Raw genomic sequence first — 19933 nt, 5'->3', positions numbered from 1 at the left:
GGATAAGGACTTGGACAGTGAGCACTGGATGGTGGCTGTTGGAGAGCAAACACCCCTGAGGAGCCTGGGCTGGTCCCTTCTCCCTGCAGAGGGGTGAGCTGCCTGACCTTTACCAGCCCTTTCCAACCCAAACCGTGCTGTGATTCCACGATCCAGCTCCGTAATCCCCACGGAAACTGAAATGCTGGCCCTGCCTGAGGCCACATTCAGCTGCCCTCTCTGGCCTGCCACCCCTGCACAGCCATGCCAGCCTGATCCAGCTGGGATCTCCTCCTCAGCATCCCCAGAACTCAGCCCAGGCTCTCAACACCCCCAGGATCAAACCACCACTGCACATTTTCAAACCACCACTGCATTTTCAGGGTCCCCTGAGCTTGCCCTCTTGCCTACTCTGGGATTTATTCATGCAGATGAGTCCCTAATCCAATTAGTGGGACAGGGAGTTCCAGAAGGTTTGACAACAAGCTCTGTGAACATCAGACCCACTCCCCCAGCACCCCACTCTCCCTGCCAGCTCACCCTGCTTTACTTCCCTGCTGCAGGAGCATGAACCACCCCTTCCCAGCATGGCTTCAGTCAGTCCTTGGTGGCTGGAATGAGCACTGGGGATGCTAAATAATTCCCCTGCCAAGGAAACCCTGCGTCCCTGATGGATCTGATCCCTCAGATACACACCCACAGCCAAACCAGCCATTCATTGAAAACAAATCCTGACCACCCTGTCTCACCTCAGGCTGGATAACACTGGCATTTCAAGCATCCAGCCCTTGGCATTTCAGGATGGAAAATTCCCAGCTTGTGCCAGTTGTGCCCTGTGCAATGTTTGTGCTGGTAATGCTTTTGTTTCCATAAATCCTATTAGCTGGAGGCAAGCCTATAATTAGCAGGGAAAGCCGGCACCTCTGAAACAATAATCAAAAATGACCTGGCTTTGCTCTGGCTTCGCTGGAAATTGCTTGCATATTGCTCTGAGTTTGGATGGATGGTTGAATGGGTGGCTCTGAAAGCCATTCCCACTATTTCTGTCTGCAGGACGTGTGTGCTTTGTGGAGTTATTCACCCAGTTTGTGCTCCTCTCTGGGTTTATTGACTCGGTTCACTCACACGTGAAAGCAGAGGCAGATTGGAGCCACAGGCTCTGATCCAGGTCAAGGGATTTGTCTGGGCTGTGCAGGATGGGTGCTGCCAGATGACCTGGGGTGCTGGTGACCCTCTTGGGGGAACCCATGCTGAAGGTGGGGTGTCCTGGGCTGTGTCTGGTGGGGTCAGCTACCCAAAGCTGCTGGGGCAGGGGGCAAAGCCTGAGGGCACCTCACCAGGGAGGACAGCCAAGGCCTTCAGCCTCAGTGACCTGCCGGGGACCTACCTCTGTGAGCATGGACATGACCTGAGAAGCCAACAGAGGTGAAGCTGTGTCACTGACCTGCTCAGTGGGTCAGAGAAGGGGGTAAATCCTGCCAGATTGGGTCACTCACCTGCTCAGTGAATCAGAGAAGGGGTAAATCCTGCCAGATTGGGTCACTCACCTGCTCAGTGAATCGGAGAAGGGGTAAATCCTGCCAGATTGGGTTGCTCACCTGCTCAGTGGATCAGAGAAGGGGGTAAATCCTGCCAGATTGGGTCATTCACCTGCTCAGTGAATCAGAGAAGGGGTAAATCCTGCCAGATTGGGTCACTCACCTGCTCAGTGAATCAGAGAAGGGGTAAATCCTGCCAGATTGGGTTGCTCACCTGCTCAGTGGGTCAGAGAAGGGGTAAATCCTGCCAGACTGGGTCACTCACCTGCTCAGTGAATCAGAGAAGGGGTAAATCCTGCCAGATTGTGCTTTGGAGGAGATGGCTCAGGCTGCCTGATGTGTGTCCCTGTCAGGGCACCTCTGTGACCTCCTGCTCCAGCACAGCTGTGCTGCTCTACAAACACCAGAGCATCACAGGGAACTTTCACACAGAAAGATGCTTGTTTTCCAGCTCTTGGCTTCCTGCAGGCACATCCCACCCTGCCTGTCCCCAGGGCAGCAGCTCCAGGGTTCTCCTGCCCTGGTGCTGTCACGGGCTGGGCAATGTTGGGCAGGATGCTGGGCAATGTTGGGCAGGATGCTCAGCCCCCCACCTGCTCCAGCTCCAGCTCTGGCAGCTCTGTCCCCTCTCCCTGCTCCGTGCCACAACCTGGATCACTGTGCTCTGTCCCCCTGGTCCCTGGGCTTTGCTCACAGCCAGTGCCAGCCCCCCCTGTATCCCCAGCTCACAGCGAGGGCAGCTGGGCCACTGGGGGTTGTTACAAGGGTCTTCAGGGTGAAGAGAGAGGCGAGAATGTTGACCTCATGTTCAGAAGGCTTGATTTATTATTTTATGATATATATTACATTATGACTACACTACAAAGAATAGAAGGAAAGTTCTCAGAAGCTAGCTAAGCTAAGAATGAAAAGGAATTAATAAACAAAGGTCTGTGTCCAGGCAGAAAGCGAGACCCAGCTCTGCCGTGAGTGGTCAGTAAATCCAAACATCCACAGGAGACCAATCACGGATCCACCTGTTGCATTCCACAGCAACAGATAACCATTGTTTACATTTCTTGCTGAGGCCTCTCAGCTTCTCAGAAAGGAGAAAAATCTTAAAGAGAAAAGATTTTCATGAAAAGATGCCTGTGACAGGGGGTGGCTATCTGCCGTATATACAAACAGCAAAAGGGGGGCAAGCAGCCTAATCCTGTCTGTGAACAACAGATTCCTCTGCTGGCTAGCGGTGCTGGAGGAGCTCGGCTGGAACAAAGGGCGCGGGAGCCGGCGGGGGCTGCCCTGAGGCGAGGGAGAGGCGGGAAGCCGGGCAGGAGGAGCAGGAGGAAGAGGAGCAGGAGCAGCAGGAGCAGGAGCAGGAGCAGGAGGAAGAGGAGGACCGGAGGATCGGAGGATCGGAGGATCGGAGGACCGGAGGATCGGAGTACCGGAGGATCGGAGGACCGGAGGACCGGAGGATGCCGGCACTCAGCGCGTTGCCGTTCCTGAAGCCGGCGCAGCTGCGCTCGCCCCGCAGCCCGCCCGGGGGCCAGCGCCGGCACACGCTGCCCGCCAGCGAGTTCCGCTGCCTCGGGCCCGGCGACGCCGCCAGCGTGTTCGAGATCGAGCGCGAAGGTAGCGGAGACCCCGTCTGCCGCATCCCCCGGGATCTGCTCCCAGCCTCTTGTGCTCCTTGTAGCGGTGGATTCCCCTCCCTGTGGGTGCCCTCGTGGTCCTGGCTTGGGGCCACCACGGGCTCCCTGATGGGGTGGAGGAATTGGGGTTAATGAGCTGGAGAAGCACGGCCCCAGCTCACCCTGGTAGGAGCCCAAAGCAGCCCTGTGAAAGACGGGATAGCAAAAGGGGAAGTGGGAGGAAGGACACCACGCTCTGCCTCCTCCTGCGCAGGGACACTTTGAGGTGCCACTCTGGCAACATTTCCCCATTTCCTCCACCATTGCTTCCCTCACCCAACCCATTTCTCCCTCCTCTCCGAGGGCAGGGGCAGCCAGGGAGGTGCTGAGAGATGCTCAATTCATCACCTGCTGCTGTAGCCCTGGAGCCAGCAGAATCAGGAGCTGGTCACTGTGCTGTGAGGAAACTCACCTAGCCCATTTCTCCCTCCTCTCTGAGGGCAGGGGCAGCCAGGGAGATGCTGAGAGATGCTCAATTCATCACCTGCTGCTGTGGCTCTGGAGCCAGCAGAATCAGGAGCTGGTTACTGGGCCATGTGGAATCTCACCTAGCCCATTTGTTCCTCCTCTCCAAGGGCAGGGGCAGCCAGGGAGATGCTGAGAGATGCTCAATTCATCACCTGCTGCTGTAGCTCTGGAGCCAGCAGAATCAGGAGCGGTCACTGTGCTATGAGGAAACTCACCTAGCCCATTTCTCCCTCCTCTCTGAGGGCAGGGGCAGCCAGGGAGGTGCTGAGAGATGCTCAATTCATCACCTGCTGCTGTGGCTCTGGAAGCAGCAGAATCAGGAGCTGGTTACTGGGCCATGGGGAATCTCACCTAGCCCATTTCTCCCTCGTCTCCAAGCACAGGGGCAGCCAGGAAGATGCTGAGAGGGAGGGCTCAATCCAGCACCTGCAAAGTCATGAGCTGGTCACTGGGCCATGGGGAGCTGCCTCTGGAGAAGCAGAACTGCTCCCACTGCTCCCTGGGACCATCTGTGTCCCTCAGATCTCCTTTAGACCCAGCAGGCAGCAGGACACATGCCATCTCTCCCCACCACATCCCACTTTCCCTCCCCTATATGTCAGTGCTGGGAGTGTTTCTGGGTTGGTGTGCTTTGTGTCTCTCACTGTGTTCACCACTGCCCCCTCCAGCCTTTATTTCGGTTTCTGGGGACTGTCCCCTGCACCTGAATGAGATCCGACACTTCCTGAACCTGTGCCCGGAGCTGTCCCTCGGCTGGTTTGAGGAAGGGCGGCTCGTGGCCTTCATCATCGGCTCCCTCTGGGACCAGGAGAGGCTCAGCCAGGTATGACCCAGTCCTTCCCCCTCGGGCACCACCAGGGAGGGCACCAGCTGGTGTGAGGGGACAAATCCCGGGCACCTTGGGGCACCTCAGCCTCAGGGGAGAAGGGGAAAATGCAGCCTCAGGTGATTCAGTGAAGGGTGGGATAAAGGCAGGGGTGACTCTGCCCTCAGGCAGGATCAGGAGGCTCCATGGATCCAAGGGTTTGGCTTCTCCTTCTGCCTGAGACCCTCCAAACCCTGTCTCCTCCCAGGGAAGGGTTTGAGTGAGCCAGCAGGGCACCAGCCCTGCCAGAGCCTCGGCACCAGGAGAAGCTCTCTGGGGCCCTGAGGCTACTCCCAAAATCTTCTCCCAGATTAACTGCTAAAGGGCTGCTCTGGTAGAAATGAACATTCTCATTAATTAATTTCAACCACGCTGTTAAAAAAATATGCTAAGTAATTCCCCTCAACATTCGTTTTAAAATTAAAAACTCTCTGAGGACGATGGGGGGAGGTGAACAGGCATGGGGAGAGTGAGGACCCTGGTTCTTTGGGGTGGGGAATAAGAGGCAGGATGGGACCCTGTGCCCCTGCTGAGCCCTGTTTCCCCCCTGCAGGCAGCCCTGACCCTGCACAAGCCGCGGGGCTCGGCCGTGCACAGGGCTGCTCTGGTAGAAATGAACATTCTCATTAATTAATTTCAACCATGCTGTTAAAAAATACGCCAAGCAATTCCCCTCAACATTCATTTTAAAATCAAAAACCCTTCGAGGACAATGAGGGGAGGTGAACAGGCATGGAGAGACTGGGGACCCTGGTTCTTTGGGTATTGGAATAAATACCAATATAGCCAGATGGGACATGCCTGGCCTTGTCTGGGCCTTGCTGCTTGACCAAAGGTGGCAACTGTGGTGATTTCACCTCAGAGACACTTTTGGCCAGCTGTGTGCTGCAGCTGGGCACTTGGGGACAAGTCCAGGTAAGCAAGAGCTCAGGTTTATCTCTGGTGGAGAAACTTTAGGGCGATGGTGAAGGAAAGGAGTTGGTTCTGATGGAGGGTTTGGATCCAGAGCTTTATTCTGGCCCACAGGCCTCTGAATGCAGCAACAACTCCAACAGAACGATGTGGGGAGGTGAACAGGCACGGGGAGGATGTTGACCCTGGTTCTTTGGGGTGGGGAATAAGAAGCAGGATGGGACCCCCATGTCCTGCTGAGCCCTGTTTCCCCCTGCAGGCAGCCCTGACCCTGCACAAGCCGCAGGGCTCGGCCGTGCACATCCACGTGCTGGCCGTGCACCGCACCGTGCGCCAGCAGGGCAAGGGCTCCATCCTGATGTGGCGCTACCTGCAGCACCTGCGCTGCCTGCCCTGCGCCCGCCGCGCCCTGCTCATGTGCCAGCCCTTCCTCGTGCCCTTCTACCAGAAGTGCGGCTTCCAGGCGCTGGGGCCCTGCCAGGTGACCGTGGGGGACCTGGCCTTCGTGGAGATGCAGCACGCCGTGCGCGGCCACGCCTTCATGCGCAGGAACAGCGGCTGCTGAGGGCAGCTGCAGCCCCTCTCCGTGCCCACATCCATCATCCCCAGCTGGCCCTGGATACAGCTGCTCCCTCTGCCACATCTGCCTTGCAGCCACGCCAGCCTGGCCCCATCCCATCCCTGCAGGGCTGGGCACAGGAGCTCCTGCAGGGTCCTGCTGGATCCATCAGCTCCCTGGGCTGGGCACAGGAGCTCCTGCAGGGTCCTGCTGGATCCATCAGCTCCCTGGACTCTGCTTTAGCCATGGCTGGGCACAGGAATTCCTGCAGGATCCTGCTGGAAGCATCAGCTCCCTGGGCTGGGCACAGGAATTCCTGCAGGATCCTGCTGGATCCATCAGCTCCCTGGGCTCTGCTTGAGCCAGGGATGGGCACAGGAATTCCTGCTGGATCCTGCTGGAAGCATCAGCTCCCTGGGCTGGGCACAGGAATTCCTGCTGGACCCTGCAGGAAGCATCAGCTCCCTGGGCTGGGCACAGGAATTCCTGCAGGATCCTGCTGGATCCATCAGCTCCCTGAGCTGGGCACAGGAATTCCTGCCAGGCCCTGCTGGATCCATCAGCTCCCTGGGCTCTGCTTGAGCTGCCCTGGCCATGAGCCCCCTGGGATGGGAAGGCTTTGCCCTGGGAATGTCTGGGGGCTCTGCTGGTCTGAGGACACTTGCACCCACCATGGTTTGCTGAGACACCCAGAAGAGCCCCTGCAAACACGTGCCCCAGCCTGGCACCCCTCCCACTACCACCACCACCACGAGTGGAGCACACCATGGCCAAGCCCTCCCTGAGCAGCCCCCAGGCCAGGCAGGGGCCGTGGCAGCCACCCCCTGCCCACACACATCCTTCCAGCCCCCTGAGCTGCACATCGCAGAGCCTCCCCAGGGAACCAGCCCAAACCATTTTGGTCCTCCCTGTCCCAGACCCACAGGACAAGCCTTTTGCAAACAATGCAGGTTGTTGGAAAGCAGCAAATAAAGATGTGGTGGTGATTTTCTACACAGCCCATGTGTGTTCCTGCCCTGCTTTGATCACAATCTCACCACCATGGCCTGAGGGAGGGCACCAGCTGGTGTGAGGGGACAAATCCAGGGCACCTTGGGGCACCTCAGCCTCAGGTGATTCAGTGAAGGGTGGGATAAAAGCAGGGGTGACTCTGCCCTCAGGCAGGATCAGGAGGCTCCATGGATCCAAGGGTTTGGCTTCTCCTTCTGCCTGAGACCCTCCAAACCCTGTGTCCTCCCAGAGAGGGTTTGATTGAGCCAGCAGGGCACCAGCCCAGCTCCCTCCCTGCCACACCAGCCATCACCAGAACAACCAGAACCCCCCAAAAGTGCTGCTTCCCCACGCCCAAGAAGGGAGGAGAGACCTTGTGCATCTCATTAAATACAGGTAGAAATTTATTAAGGATGGGGGAAACCCACAGCTTTTTAAAAAAGTATCAAAAAAGAGACAAATGAGGTGAAGTGTCTGTCTTTGGCTGGAGCAGCAACTGGAGGGACAGAGTGGGGCTGGAAACTGGCCCAGGGTGGAGGGAGGGATGCAGGGATGGATGCAGATGCTCCTGGGCTCACTCAGTGGTTGTGGAGTGGGAACCAGGCTCTCAGCCCTTGAATATTCATCCCAGGACATCCTAACTGGGGCATCCCCCACTTAAAAGCACTGAGGCCTCCAGCACCAAAGCAACACATCTCAGGGGAGAGACAGCCTGGCACCAGCCTGGGTCCAAACCAGCCCAGAGGGGTCACCTGGACCCCAGGAAGGACCTGCCTTCGTGCCACGGCTGGTGCTGAGGAGGAGGAGGAGATGCTGGGGAGAGCAGCCAGGACTGGGCAGCCTCGGGCAGGGAGAGGGGAGGTGACAGCCCCATCCTGCACTTCCACACCTGAGCAGCACCACTGGAGTGAGGAAGGAAGGAAGGGCTGCCTGGGTCCCCATGCTTTGCAAAAGGGAAAGGGGAACCAGCAGGGACTCAAGGCAGAAGGTGACAGCTTCCTGAGAGGGCTGTGGGCTCCACAAGCAGCCACAGGAGCCCCCCAGGGGGATTTTCTCCATGTCTGCCTCCCACCATGGCACTATAAATACAGTCCCTGCCACTCCTCCCCTTCCAAAAGGAGAATTTCACTGAAATAAGGGAAGGAAAAGCCCCCTGCCCCAAGGCCTGCCTCTCCATCCAGTGAGGAGCCAGGCGGGAAGGCACAAGCCTCCTTGGGGACCTCAGGGGGAACAGGACTGAAAAATATCTTTAAAGCTCAGCCCTGAACATCTTGGAGCCACGACAGAGACTCCAGAGAGCCCAAAAGGGGGGAACCCTGGGCCTAAAGAGCTGTGGATAAAAAAAATGCCCCTGCAAAAAGGGGGTTGTGTTCACAGTATGAGCTGCAGCACTGCAGGGCACCGAGGTGCACCCAGGCAGGCAGGGACACAGGCTGGAGACTTCAGCAACTTCACCCCAGGACTGGCAGTGCAGCCTGGCCACGGATACACCAAAATCCAGCCTCCCTCAGCCCTTTCCCCACACAGGCAGCAGCCAGAGTCTGTCCCCAGGCCAGTTACGGCTTTCCAGCATCAGGAGGGGATCAAGGCAGGGCTGGCTCAGCCCTACATCCCCAGCATTGAGCAAGGGGTACCCCAAACCCTCCCTCCCTGAGGATGGAGCCACCATGCCCAGAGTCTGCCCCATCCAGGAGCAGCCACCACCACGTCCCACAGGCTGGGCAGCACCCGCCCCACGGGAACACAGCAGGGTCAGTGCAGGACCTGCTCCAGCTCGTACTTCTCGCAGAACTTGCTGGTGAAGGGCAGGCAGGTGAGGTACTCCACCCAGCGCCAGTTGATGGGGTACACGTAGAGCCACACCACCAGCGAGGCAAAGAGCCCCAGGAAGACCAGCAGGGACACGATGATCATGGCGCGCTTGCGCAGCTTGTCCACCGTGCCGAAGGTGATGTAGGGCAGGAAGGCGAAGGACAGCAGCAGCCCGCTCAGGAAACCAAACAGGTGGGCAATGTTGTCGATCCAGGGCAAGAGGCCGCAGATGAAGAGGAAGAGGACGATGCCGAAGAGGTTGAGGAAGGCTTTCCAGGGTTTCTCCAGCACTTGCCAGCTTTGGAAGAGCTCCACGAAGAGGCAGGCCAGCAAGCCGAACTGGGAGCCGGCAGGGCCCACCTGCAGGGAAACGAGGGCTGGGCTCTGTGTCACCCCAGACACACCCTGTGTCCCCTCTCTGTGTCACCCCAGACACACCCCGTGTCGCCCAGGGATCACCTCCACCCCTAGCAAAGAGCATTTGGCTCCAGTGTGCCTGTGCAGGATCCTGCGTGGGGCTCAGGGGTGGGAGCCTCTCACAGACATGTTTTATGAAAAATCCTTTTCTTAGGATTTTCCCTCCTGAGAAGCTGTGAGGCCTCAGGAACAAAATGTAGATATTGATTATCTGCTGCTGTGGAATGCAACAGGTGCATCTGTGATTGGTCTCATGTGGTTGTTTGTAATTAATGGCCAATCACAGTCAGCTGGCTCGGGCTCTCTGTCTGAGTCACAAACCTTTGTTATCATTCTTTCTTTTTCTATTCTTAGCTAGCCTTCTGATGAAATCCTTTCTTCTATCCTTTTAGTATAGTTTTAATACAATATATATCATAAAATAATAAATCAAGCCTTCTGAAACATGGAGCCAGATCCTCATCTCTTCCCTCAACCTGAGACCCCTGTGAACACGGTCACAGGAGCCCTGGCACAGGAGGATGAGGAGGGGAGCAGGGTGCTGCTGTTTTGGCAGAGCTGACACTTTCTGTGACTCAGCATCACCCCCTGGCAGACCCCAGCCCCATCGTGGCACACCTGTGGGGGGATTAGGGCCCTTGGCATGATCTCATTTAAAGGCTGACAGGGTTTGGCTGGCAGCAGATTAGCCATCTGCCTGCCCAGGGACCCCGCACGCTCACGGACACGTGGTGACATGTGACACACGTGGCATGTGCCAACACCACACGTGGGGCAGGGACACCCCCTCCTCCTTTCCCTGCAGCAAACCCTGCCAGGGGGTGACAATCTGTGCTCCAGCCCCTTCCCCAAACCTGTGCCCAGGATGGGGATGGAGAGGGGCGTCCTTTGGTCCCTGGGAGCGCACAAGACTTGGGACAGACCCCCAGACCCTCACCTCTGCCCTGTAGGGTAGGAAGATGGCGCTGGCCAGGTTGCCCGTGATGCCACTGAGGATGAAGATGATGGAGATGCGGTGCCAGCCCGCCAGCTTCTCCAGGTCCCGCAGCACTGTCATCTGGAACGTCACCGACACCAGGCAGTGGATGATGCTGGGGGGAGAGGCCCTGGGTTAGAGACCCTGCCCAGCATCCCACCCAGTGCCCCAGGGCACGACACAGCTCACAGAACACCCCTGTCACAGACATCTTTTATGGAAAATCCTTTCCTTAGGATTTTTCCTCCTGAGAAGCTGAGAGGCCTCAGGAACAAAATCTAAACTGATTATCTGCTGCTGTGAAATGCAACAGGTGCATCTGTGATTGGCCCATGTTGGATGTTTCTAATTAATGGCCAATCACAGCCCAGCTGGCTTGGAGAGAGAGTCTGAGACAGCTGCCTTTGTTATCATTTTTTCCTTCCTATTCTATTGTTAGCTTAGCTAGGCTTCTGATGAAACCTTTTCTTCTATTCTTTTAGTATAGTTTTAATGTAATATATATCATAATATAATAAGCCTTCTGAGACATGGAGTCAGATCTCTGTCTCTTCCCTCATTCGAAAACCCCTGTGAACACGGTCACACACCCCCACTGAAGGCACTGTCACAGTCTGGGAGTGCCCTTCCCTCCTCTCTCCCAGCCCATCCCAATGGGCACTCCAGTGCCCAGTTCCCCCAGCCCTGGGGATTTGGGGGCTGTGACTCACCCGGCGTGCAGGAACAGGGACAGCCACAGGCGGTAGAACTGGTCAGGGACCTCCGGGTTCAGGAAGGGCAGGAGCCCACAGACCTCGTCCAGGCAGTGCACCTGCAAAGGCAGCAGGGTGGTCCCCAGAGCCACAGGGAGCAGGGGATGGGTTACAGGGATGCCAATGATGTCATGTGGCAGCTGTGAGGGGATTCTGGATGGTGTGGGGCACCCACATTGCCCTGGTGCTGGTAAAGGTGCCTCCTGCCCCACGCCAGCAAGGTGGGTGTCGCAGACAACTTTTATGGAAAATCCTTTCCTTAGGATTTTTCCTCCTGAGAAGCTGAGAGGCCTCAGGAACAAAATGTAAATAATGGTTATCTGCTGCTGTGGAATGCAACAGGTGCATCTGTGATTGGCTCAGGTTGGTTTGTTTGTAATTAACAGCCAATCACAGTCAGCTGGCTCGGACTCTCTGTCCAAGACGAAGCCTTTGTTATCATTCTTTGCTATTCTATTCTCAGCCAGCCTTCTGACGAAATCCTTTTCTCCTATTCTTTTAGTACAGTTTTAATGTAATATATATCATAAAATAATAAAGCAAGCCTTCTGAAACATGGAGTCAGATCCTTGTCTCTTCCCTGACCCAAGAACCCCTGTGATCACCGTCGCAGGTGGGCACAGCAGCAGGAGCTTGGCCAACAGCTGGGCCAGGCCTTGCACTTTGCATCATTCCTGCTCACACCCATCCCAACCATGTCCCATTCCTGGTAGGACACTCTGAAGCCCTTTGACATCAGCATTGTACCCCACACGCCCTGGCAGCATCCCCCCATGTACCCCAGACGCCCTGCTAGCATCCCCCCATGTACCCCAGACGCCCTGCCAGCATCCCCCCATGTACCCCACACGCCCTGCTAGCATCCCCCCATGTACCCCACGCGCCCTGGCAGCATCCCACCATGTACCCCACGCGCCCTGCCATGCCTCCCTGGCCCCTCACCTGCGAGCAGAGCGTTGCCTCCTCGTGGAAGTAGCCGTGCATGAAGTCGCAGTACTCCCGCGTGGTGATCTCACAGCTGCCAGGGGCAGGAGGGGCTCATGGGGACAGGGCACACTCAGGGCACCCCTGAGCATCGCCCTCTGTCCCCAGCCTGCTGCCACTGTGCTTCCCACCCCCCAAGGCTCTGTAATCCCCCCCCTCAGGCACAGCTCTGGACACTGATGGACAGCACAAGGCAGGAGTGCAGGGGGGGAGCCAGGCCAGGTGCCCCCTTTGCCCACCTGCCCTTGGTGCCGATGCAGCAGGGCCTGCCCTTGATCTCGCAGTCCAGGTGGGCCAAGCCCGTGTGGTTGGTTTTGGTCTCGTAGGTGCAGATCTAGGAGCAGGAGGGAAAGGAGCCCTGGTCAGAGCCCGGCCCCAGGCTGTCCCTGCAGAGCCCTGCTGGGCTCATTGGCACTGCCACCACGGAGCCAGCAGCTGATGGTGGCACCGGGCTCTTACCGGCCACTTGGTGATGTCGTCCGGCCACACATGGGGTGGGTTGGACGCAGGCTCCTCACACGTCCTGGCAGGAGGAGGGGGGTGAGTCGGGTGGGCGCCCCCAACACATCCCCCCTGCAGACCCTCATGCACAGTCAGCTCTGGGACCTGCCTGGATCCTGCCCACCCATGGGTGCCCCACAACACCCCACAGCAGCTCCTTCTGCAGGTGAGCCCCACAGAACTCAGGGCTGTTGCACAACCATGCCCAGGGATGCTCCCATCCCAGCACAACACAACAGCATCACCTGCTGCTCCCTATGTTAAAGATAGGCCCTGCCTCAGTTTCCCCACTGATTCCCTCTTCTTTATCACTCTCCTAGTGTGCAAAAACCTCCCATCCCCTCAGACAACAGGAATGAAGGTACCCCAGCTGGAAAGGCAGCCCCTTCTGCCGTGTCCCACACACAGCCAGGTGACAGGGCCACCTCCACCCAGCTGCTACACCTACCTGGGGTCCTGGTGACACACAGCCCCCGAGGTCCTCTTCTCTCCCGAGCCCATGGCTGGTGCATTGCTGCCTGGCCACTTGATGAACGTTGCCAGTGTCTCCTGCAGGGAACGTGGAGACACTGAGGATGCAGCAGGGAATGCATGGCTCTGATATGTGGTCTCCTCGAGCCAGGTCTCATAAGCTCTTGGAGATCTATATCACACCCAAGATAGCTCAGCTACCTTAGAAGGCATAAAATCAGCAGGATGGCTTCTGTAGCAGTGTTGGAAAAAGAAAAATTTTAATAAAAGGCAAAATAACAAAACTTTTTACAGAGAAGAAATGAGCCCAGTGCAAGAGGTTCTTGCTCCTGGTAAAACACCTCACAAAAGCCATTAGTTTCTTTGTTCCCTTCTTTTTCTAGTAAATTGCTTAGGCAGGACTTTTTGCCTCCTGTCCAATTGGCTATCCTTAAGTTTGAGGTGAAGCCCCCCAGGTCTTATGAGGTGTCTCTTTACCTAATCGAGGGCAGAAACTTCTGGGCTTTTTTCCTTTTGAAAAAGACAAAGGCCAGTTTGGTCACTCCATCAACAGGGGGCACATTCCTACAGGGCTCTGACCGCACCTGCATCCTGCCCAGGGGCAGAGCGGGGCTGAGACGGTTTCCCCTGGGATCCCCAGCCCTTCCCGGGGCAGGGGCACGCACCGAGCAGTCCTGGGGCAGGGTCTGGATGCAGCCGGAGTTGTCGTTCTGCACGCAGCAGCCGGAGCCCCGCTCGCGCTCCCGCTCGCGCTGGATCAGCCGCTCCACCTGCCGGTCCTTGCGGATGCACGGCGAGAACTTGGCGCCCAGGTGGATCAGGTCGATCTGGCAGGGAGATGCCAGAAAAAAAGGGGATTTGTCTGTGCACCCCCCTTCGCTCCAGCTATCCCCAGGGAGAGTTTGGCAGGAGCAGGGGCTCTCCACAGGGAATAGACAAAGGTGTGTGTCATCCCAGTGGAGGGAAGGCAGGAGTCTCGTGTGATGCCACATATCCCAGTGGGAGGGAGCATGGGACAGCAGGCTAGAGTGAGGAAGTCAAGCTGTGCCCCCCTGAGAAGAGGAGCACTGCAGAGATCCACCTCAGATCAGGGCAGGGGAAGCAGAGGGCAGAGCCTGAGACCAGGGTCCTCACCGAGCTGGGCCCAATCCAGAAGTTTTCCTGCTGGATGTACTTGACACTCTCGTAGACACCCTTGTTCCTCAGCACCTGCCAAGAGAGGCCAGGGTCAGATCCCACTGAAGGGACATGTGCTGAGGGGAGGGGGCACCCCTGTCTCCCTCCACTCAAAAGGGGCTGAGCAGCCCCTCCATCCGAGGGGAAGGGCTGTGGGTCCCACCAGCAAGGCAGGAGAGGGAACAGCTCTGCTCCCACCACATATTCTGCTGCAACATGGTGCTGCTCACCCCCTTGCCCCGGCCATATCACAGAGCCTCTCAAATGCTGGCTCCCAGTGTCCCACGGTGTCAGGCTCCCACAAGATATTCCCACTCCTTGCAGGGAGCATGACACCATGGGACCCTGGTGGTTACAGTCCCCCCTGAAGGATGGCTCTCAAACTTACTAACTCTGTTGTCACGTGCTGGGCGAAGCCGATGGGGGCGATGCCGTAGGTGCCGATGACCAGCAGGGTGATGAGAATGTGCACAAAGGTGATCCAGTACGTGAAATACGGCCTGGAGGGGACAGGACCCAAAGCTGGAGCTGGTCAAAGATCTCCGGGCAAAGGGACACTGCAGTCCCCAAGCACTGAGGGGGACACACATCCCAGTGGGGCGCTCCTGCCGTCGGTGCCCCTCACCGGTGGCTGTCGGTGATCTCCAGCTGGGACTGCACGATGCTGCTCAGGCTGCGCCGGTACGTCCTGTTCAGCCACTTGCCCACCACGCCCAGCCCGTAGTAGCGTTTCTTGCGGTCGAAGGCGAAGTGCTTCACCTTGGAGGCGATGCGCCTGCCCCGCCGCGGAGCCGCGCCCGGCACCGAGGCCAGCCGGGCACCCTCCCGCCTGGCCAGAGAGGAGAAACCCATCACACCTCCCAAAGGAACAGCTGAGAAACACCCCACGGCCAGAGCTATGCCCTGAGCTGGGGCTCTGAGCACCTCCTGGCTCCCAGCATCGTCATGGAAGTGCCCTGTGCTCATGGCAGGGGACACTGTCCTGCCTCCAGCAGGGCACCTGGGCAGCCTTGGGGGCAAGGCCTGCTGAGGGTTGGGACTCACAGCGTGGGCTGCTCCACCTCAGGGGACACCCTGGCTTCCTCTGCCACCTGGTGCATGCGTAGGTACGTGGCTGACAGAGGAGGCGACTCAAAGACGTCATCGGGCATGGAGTACGTCTCATCGTGCATGTCCATCTGGAAAGGGGATGGATTGTGTCCTTGGATATGGCTGATGGGTCAGAAACTGACTGAGCCCACACGCCCTGACTGAGCATACCCCTGGCCAGGGGGAGTGGGTGATCCCCCATGACACCCCACTAATGACACATCACAGGGTGTGAAATGTGCCCAGATGGCAACAAGGGCCATCACCAGGGCTGGGGCACAGCAGCCACCTGTCACTGCTGGGTGGAGTGCCAGCACAGGGATCCTCGTGAGAGCCCTCCTCCACACCGAGCCCCCTGTGCAGGGCCCCAGCTCCAGCAGCCAGCATGGAAAGGTGCTTGCCTTACTGAAGAAGGACGAGTCCAGGGTATCAGCAGCATCCACCATGTCCTCATCCATGAAGCTGGGGTACAGGAAGCTCCTCTTGCTCCTCTGCTTGGGAGCCAGTGGCTCCAGGACAGAGCGCCCCTTCGGCAGCACAAGCAATTGAAGGTGAGCAACCAGAAGCCCTCAGTTTTTGCAGTGCTGAGGGTTTCTCAGATCTTCCCTCTCCAACGCCAAGTGGCAAAGATTAAATCCCAATCAGCCACCATACCCCCTTGTGTGGGGAGGAAAAGGCAGAAGATGCTGCCTTTAGCCCCTCAGAATCCACACTGGACCATGGCCATGTTAGTCAGCATGACAAGTGACCTCTGAATTCATCTGGTCTCATACCCACAAACCCATCCCCAAGATTTGCCCTGGGCTCCTCAGAACAAAGAAAATTGCTGGAGAGGTTTCATTGCCCCTAACCAACAGAACCCAAAAGTTGTTTCTTTCTCAGATTGTCCAATTTCCACTAAAACTTCTACTTTTAAGTAGCGCTCAGGTTTAAAAAACCAATCTCCCCCCTCAAACCCACCTTGGAGAGAGAACAGTCTCCATGCACAGCAAACAGACAACAAAGACGATGGGTTTGAAGGACAGAACTGAAACCCAGCTTAGGAAGGTGATTTCCCTCTGAAGGACAGAACTGAAACCCAGCTTGGGAAGGTGATTTCCCTCTGAAGGACAGAACTGAAACCCAGCTTAGGAAGGTGATTTCCCTCTGAAGGACAGAACTGAAACCCAGCTTGGGCAGGTGATCCCCCTCACACTCCCCAAACTCACACGCAGGAGGGCTGCGGCCGCCTTGAAGCTCATGTGGGCCACAGACTCCCTCTTCCTGCGCGGCAGGCGCCCGTAGCCCGAGCGGATGCTGTTGAAGGACGCCAAGGACACCACGCCTGGGGTGAGCGGGGGCAGCACATGGTGGGGCGTGTGGGGACGGTCGGTGTCGTCGGGGTGGCGGAAGGGACGGCCCCTGGCCAGCGGGTCCACGATCTGCGGGAGGGAAGAGCTGTCAGCGCCGGGAGAGCAAGGCTGGCAGTGGGACCCCTCACCCCGAGCTCTACCTTGGGCATCTTGGCGGGCTTGGGCGACTCGGTGGCTTGGAAGGAGGGCACCTCCTGGCTGGGCAGCTCCATGTCGCGATAGGCGGCCTTCAGCTTGCCGTACCTCATGCTGCAGTGCTGCAGGCTCTTGCGCTGCCACTGCTGCCGCTTGCCCTCCCAGTCACTGCTGACACCGAACCACTGCGCCGTGCCCCTGCACACGGGGCGGGCACAGCTGTCACACAGCTGGTCCCTCACACCATGAACCACCATTGCACCCAGCCATCCCCTCCACAGGGTGGGCACAGCTGTCACACAGCTGGTCCCTCACACCATGAACCACCACTGCACCCAGCCATCCCCTCTGCAGGGTGGGCACACCATGCACCACCATCCCACCCAGCCATCCCCTTTGCAGGGTGGGCACACCATGAACCACCATTGCATCCAGCCATCCCCTCTGCAGGGTGGGCACACCATGTACCACCATTCCACCCAGCCATCCCCTCCACAGGGTGGGCACAGCTGTCACACAGCTGGCCCCACACCACCCATCACCATTGCACCCAGCCATCCCTTCTGCAAGGTGGGCACAGCTGTCACACAGCTGGTCCCTCCCACCATGTACCACCATTCCACCCAGCCATCCCCTCCGGGCTTGGAGTGTCTCAGCCCAGCCTGCAGCAGGGCAGTTTTGACCTGGCTATGGGTCAAAGGTGAGAGGAATAATAGATTTGTCTTTACAAACCAGCTGTGGGTCTGCTGGTGGATAAAACTAGCACTGGGAGATAAAGGAAACCATGGGTAGGATTCCACTGATTGATGAATGGAAAAAGATATTTGCTTTTGCAAATAACCTTTAGGTTTGCTGATAAATAAAATGAGACACTGAGAGATGAAAGAAACAATGGGGAAGAAAAACCCCTAAATTCTGTAAGAATTAAAAATTAAAAGGGAGGGTTATGCCTTAGAGGGGAATCTTCAGTATCAGGTGTTTTGGGAAGTCTGAACTTCTCAAGTACCTCAGAAATGGGGAAAGGGAGAAGGGAAATGCAGCCGGGAAATTGGGGTAAAAAGGAGGCTGCATCCTCCAAAAATTTGAAAGATCCCAGGGGAATGCCCCATGGCCTCTCCCTTTATTCAAATAAAGCCAGAAAGAACTCCTCTGCCTCCTTTTTGGCCATAAACCTCTGGTGTTTGTGGATTCATTTTCTTAACAAAGGGATGTGGCGGAAAGTGTTTCTTGCGCTCCCTACTGAGACAAAACCCTCCAGCCCCACCCCAAATGCTCTGGCAGCACCCGCAGTGTCCCCTGTGAGTGATCCAGCCCGCCCTCACTTGCGGATGCTCTGCGACAGGGATGTCTGCCGGCGGAAGCCGGGCCGGCGCTCCGGGCGCGGCTCCTGCAGGCTCTTGCTCTTGCGGTACACGGGCACCTTGTGGGGCTGCAAGGCAGAGCAGGGGGGGCATCAGGGACACGGTGGCACCTGGCAGCCCCCCAGGCCCGGTGTGGCACGGGCACAGCTCCAGCACTCACCTCCTTGCGGGCGCCATCCTCCTCGGCCTCGCGGGGCGGGATGACGATGGACAGGTTCGGGGGCTTCTTGCTCTGCAGGCGGCTGCTGCTGCTGCTGGAGCGGCTGCCCCCGTTCTTGTCCCCGGCTGACATCTCCGGCTGGGGCTGGCTGGCAGGCTGGCAGAGCGCAGGGGGTCAGCACAGGGGGACAGGGATGCCCCCCAGGAGCTTGTGTGTGAGGAAAGGCTCAGTGAGAGACGGGGCCTCATCAGCGGGACGTCACCACACTGAGCGCCCTGAGTGCTGTGCTGGTGAGACCTGGCCACCACGAACCCATCGTGGACCCAAAACCCACATCCCAGCCCTGAGTTTGGGTGGGTAGCAAGGCTTGCATTAACCACTCACTGCCAGTCCCCCAGGGATCACCGACACCTGCTGGGAGTAGGGCAGGGATGACAACAGTGACCAGGTCAGAGCATCCCCATCATCCCAGCACATCCCAGTGGGACACCCAGGCTTCACACCCCGCCTGGATGAGCCTGACCATGTGCCTTGGAAACATGGGGGATCCCAGCAAGCCCTGCCAGGCCCGTGGCACACAGCTGCAGCACAGGGAACACCAGCACTCCCAGTTTGGCAAGGGAGCCAAGGGGACACAGCAGGGGATGTGTGCAAGGAGCTCCTCTTGCCTGGGCAGGGGGGGAAGGAAGGGGATGCACAAGGCCTGAAAACACCTGATCCACTTCCCCACATGCACCACAGCTCCCACGTGGACCTGTCACGTGTTGGGGTGCCCCATGAAGGGGAGAGGCAGGACATTCCCCTCTGGCACGTGCATGCACACACCAGGCTGGGACACTGAATCCTCCCTGGCACCATGTGCAAGGAGAGGGAGGCTTAACAGCCAAGATGTGGTTAATTCCTCAAGAAATCCCCTCCCAAGGGTCCCTGCAGCCAGCTCTACCAGGCAGGGCTGGCTTTGCAGGGAAAGTAATTCCATCAAAGTGCAAGAGAACAAGTCCCAGATCCTATTAGGGACTATGAGGGCAATCAAATGGGAGGCACAGACCTCTCTGACCTCTTCTGCTTGCCCATGTGCCAGTGCCCAGGGACTCACACAGGTCTCACAAGCATCTCTTGTCCCCCAGGACAGCCATGGCCATGGGAATGGTGTCACTTGCCACATTTGCACAGTGCCACTGGCTGCAAAATGCCAGCTTGATCTACAGGCCTGGCTCCTCTCCCTGCCCAAGATCCCAATGACCAGACTCCTCCAGCTCTGCTCCCCTTAGGTAACATCACTTGAGCAAGCAGATGAGTGACTGAGATCCCACCAACCCCTTCTGCAACAGGATCTATTGGCAGCCCATTCCCACAGCAAGAGCCAAGGACAGGGACACTTTAGCAGCTCCCTTGGCATTTGGAGTCCTGAACACAACCCTCCCCTTAGCCCACACCACAAGCAAAGTCTGGCTTAAGCAGCATGGGCTGCCCAAGGGATCAGCTTCATGGGGAGGCAGGAGTCCAGAACCAGCCCCCCAAGGAGGGGACAGCCTGGAGTGGGCAGCACTGGCAGGAATTGCTGCCCTCCATCAGCTCCTGGGCCAGGTGATAATCTGCTCCTGCATTAAAATGGGTGCTGGGCTCCCTCTCCAGCACCAAAGCTGGGAGCAATCAACTCCGACATTTCTCCTGGGGGTTCAGCCAGTGCTGCTCCCCACGAGAGTCTCCTCACCTCATAAGAGTGACGGGGATCCTGTGCAGCGATGGCAAACACAGCAGCC

General features: G+C 57.7%; 2 protein-coding genes across 2 annotated transcripts; one reads left to right on the top strand and one right to left on the bottom strand.

The window, feature by feature from the left end:
• Positions 1-2974: 2974 nt before the first annotated feature.
• AANAT (aralkylamine N-acetyltransferase) lies at positions 2975-6000 on the top strand. Its single transcript, XM_058039010.1, has 3 exons — positions 2975-3131; positions 4327-4481; positions 5695-6000. Exons 1-3 carry the CDS (start codon positions 2975-2977, stop codon positions 5998-6000), a joined length of 618 nt encoding a protein of 205 aa, XP_057894993.1.
• A 1420-nt stretch (positions 6001-7420) lies between these two features.
• Positions 7421-18302, bottom strand: RHBDF2 (rhomboid 5 homolog 2). The gene is given in 17 exon segments (XM_058038871.1): positions 7421-9156; positions 10151-10304; positions 10900-11000; positions 11884-11959; positions 12165-12259; positions 12385-12448; positions 12875-12975; positions 13563-13724; positions 14032-14106; positions 14462-14573; positions 14699-14902; positions 15118-15251; positions 15564-15689; positions 16371-16583; positions 16655-16847; positions 17972-18104; positions 18107-18302. Coding segments are annotated over 17 exon segments (2559 nt in total). The 3' UTR covers positions 7421-8736.
• Between the last annotated feature and the right edge of the window lie 1631 nt (positions 18303-19933).

The sequence above is a fragment of the Melospiza georgiana genome, chromosome 21 (assembly GCF_028018845.1).
Source record: "Melospiza georgiana isolate bMelGeo1 chromosome 21, bMelGeo1.pri, whole genome shotgun sequence".
In the NCBI taxonomy this organism is placed as follows: Eukaryota; Metazoa; Chordata; class Aves; order Passeriformes; family Passerellidae; genus Melospiza; species Melospiza georgiana.
Note: the sequence above shows the minus strand (reverse complement) of the source record. Positions and strands in the feature narration are given on the sequence as shown.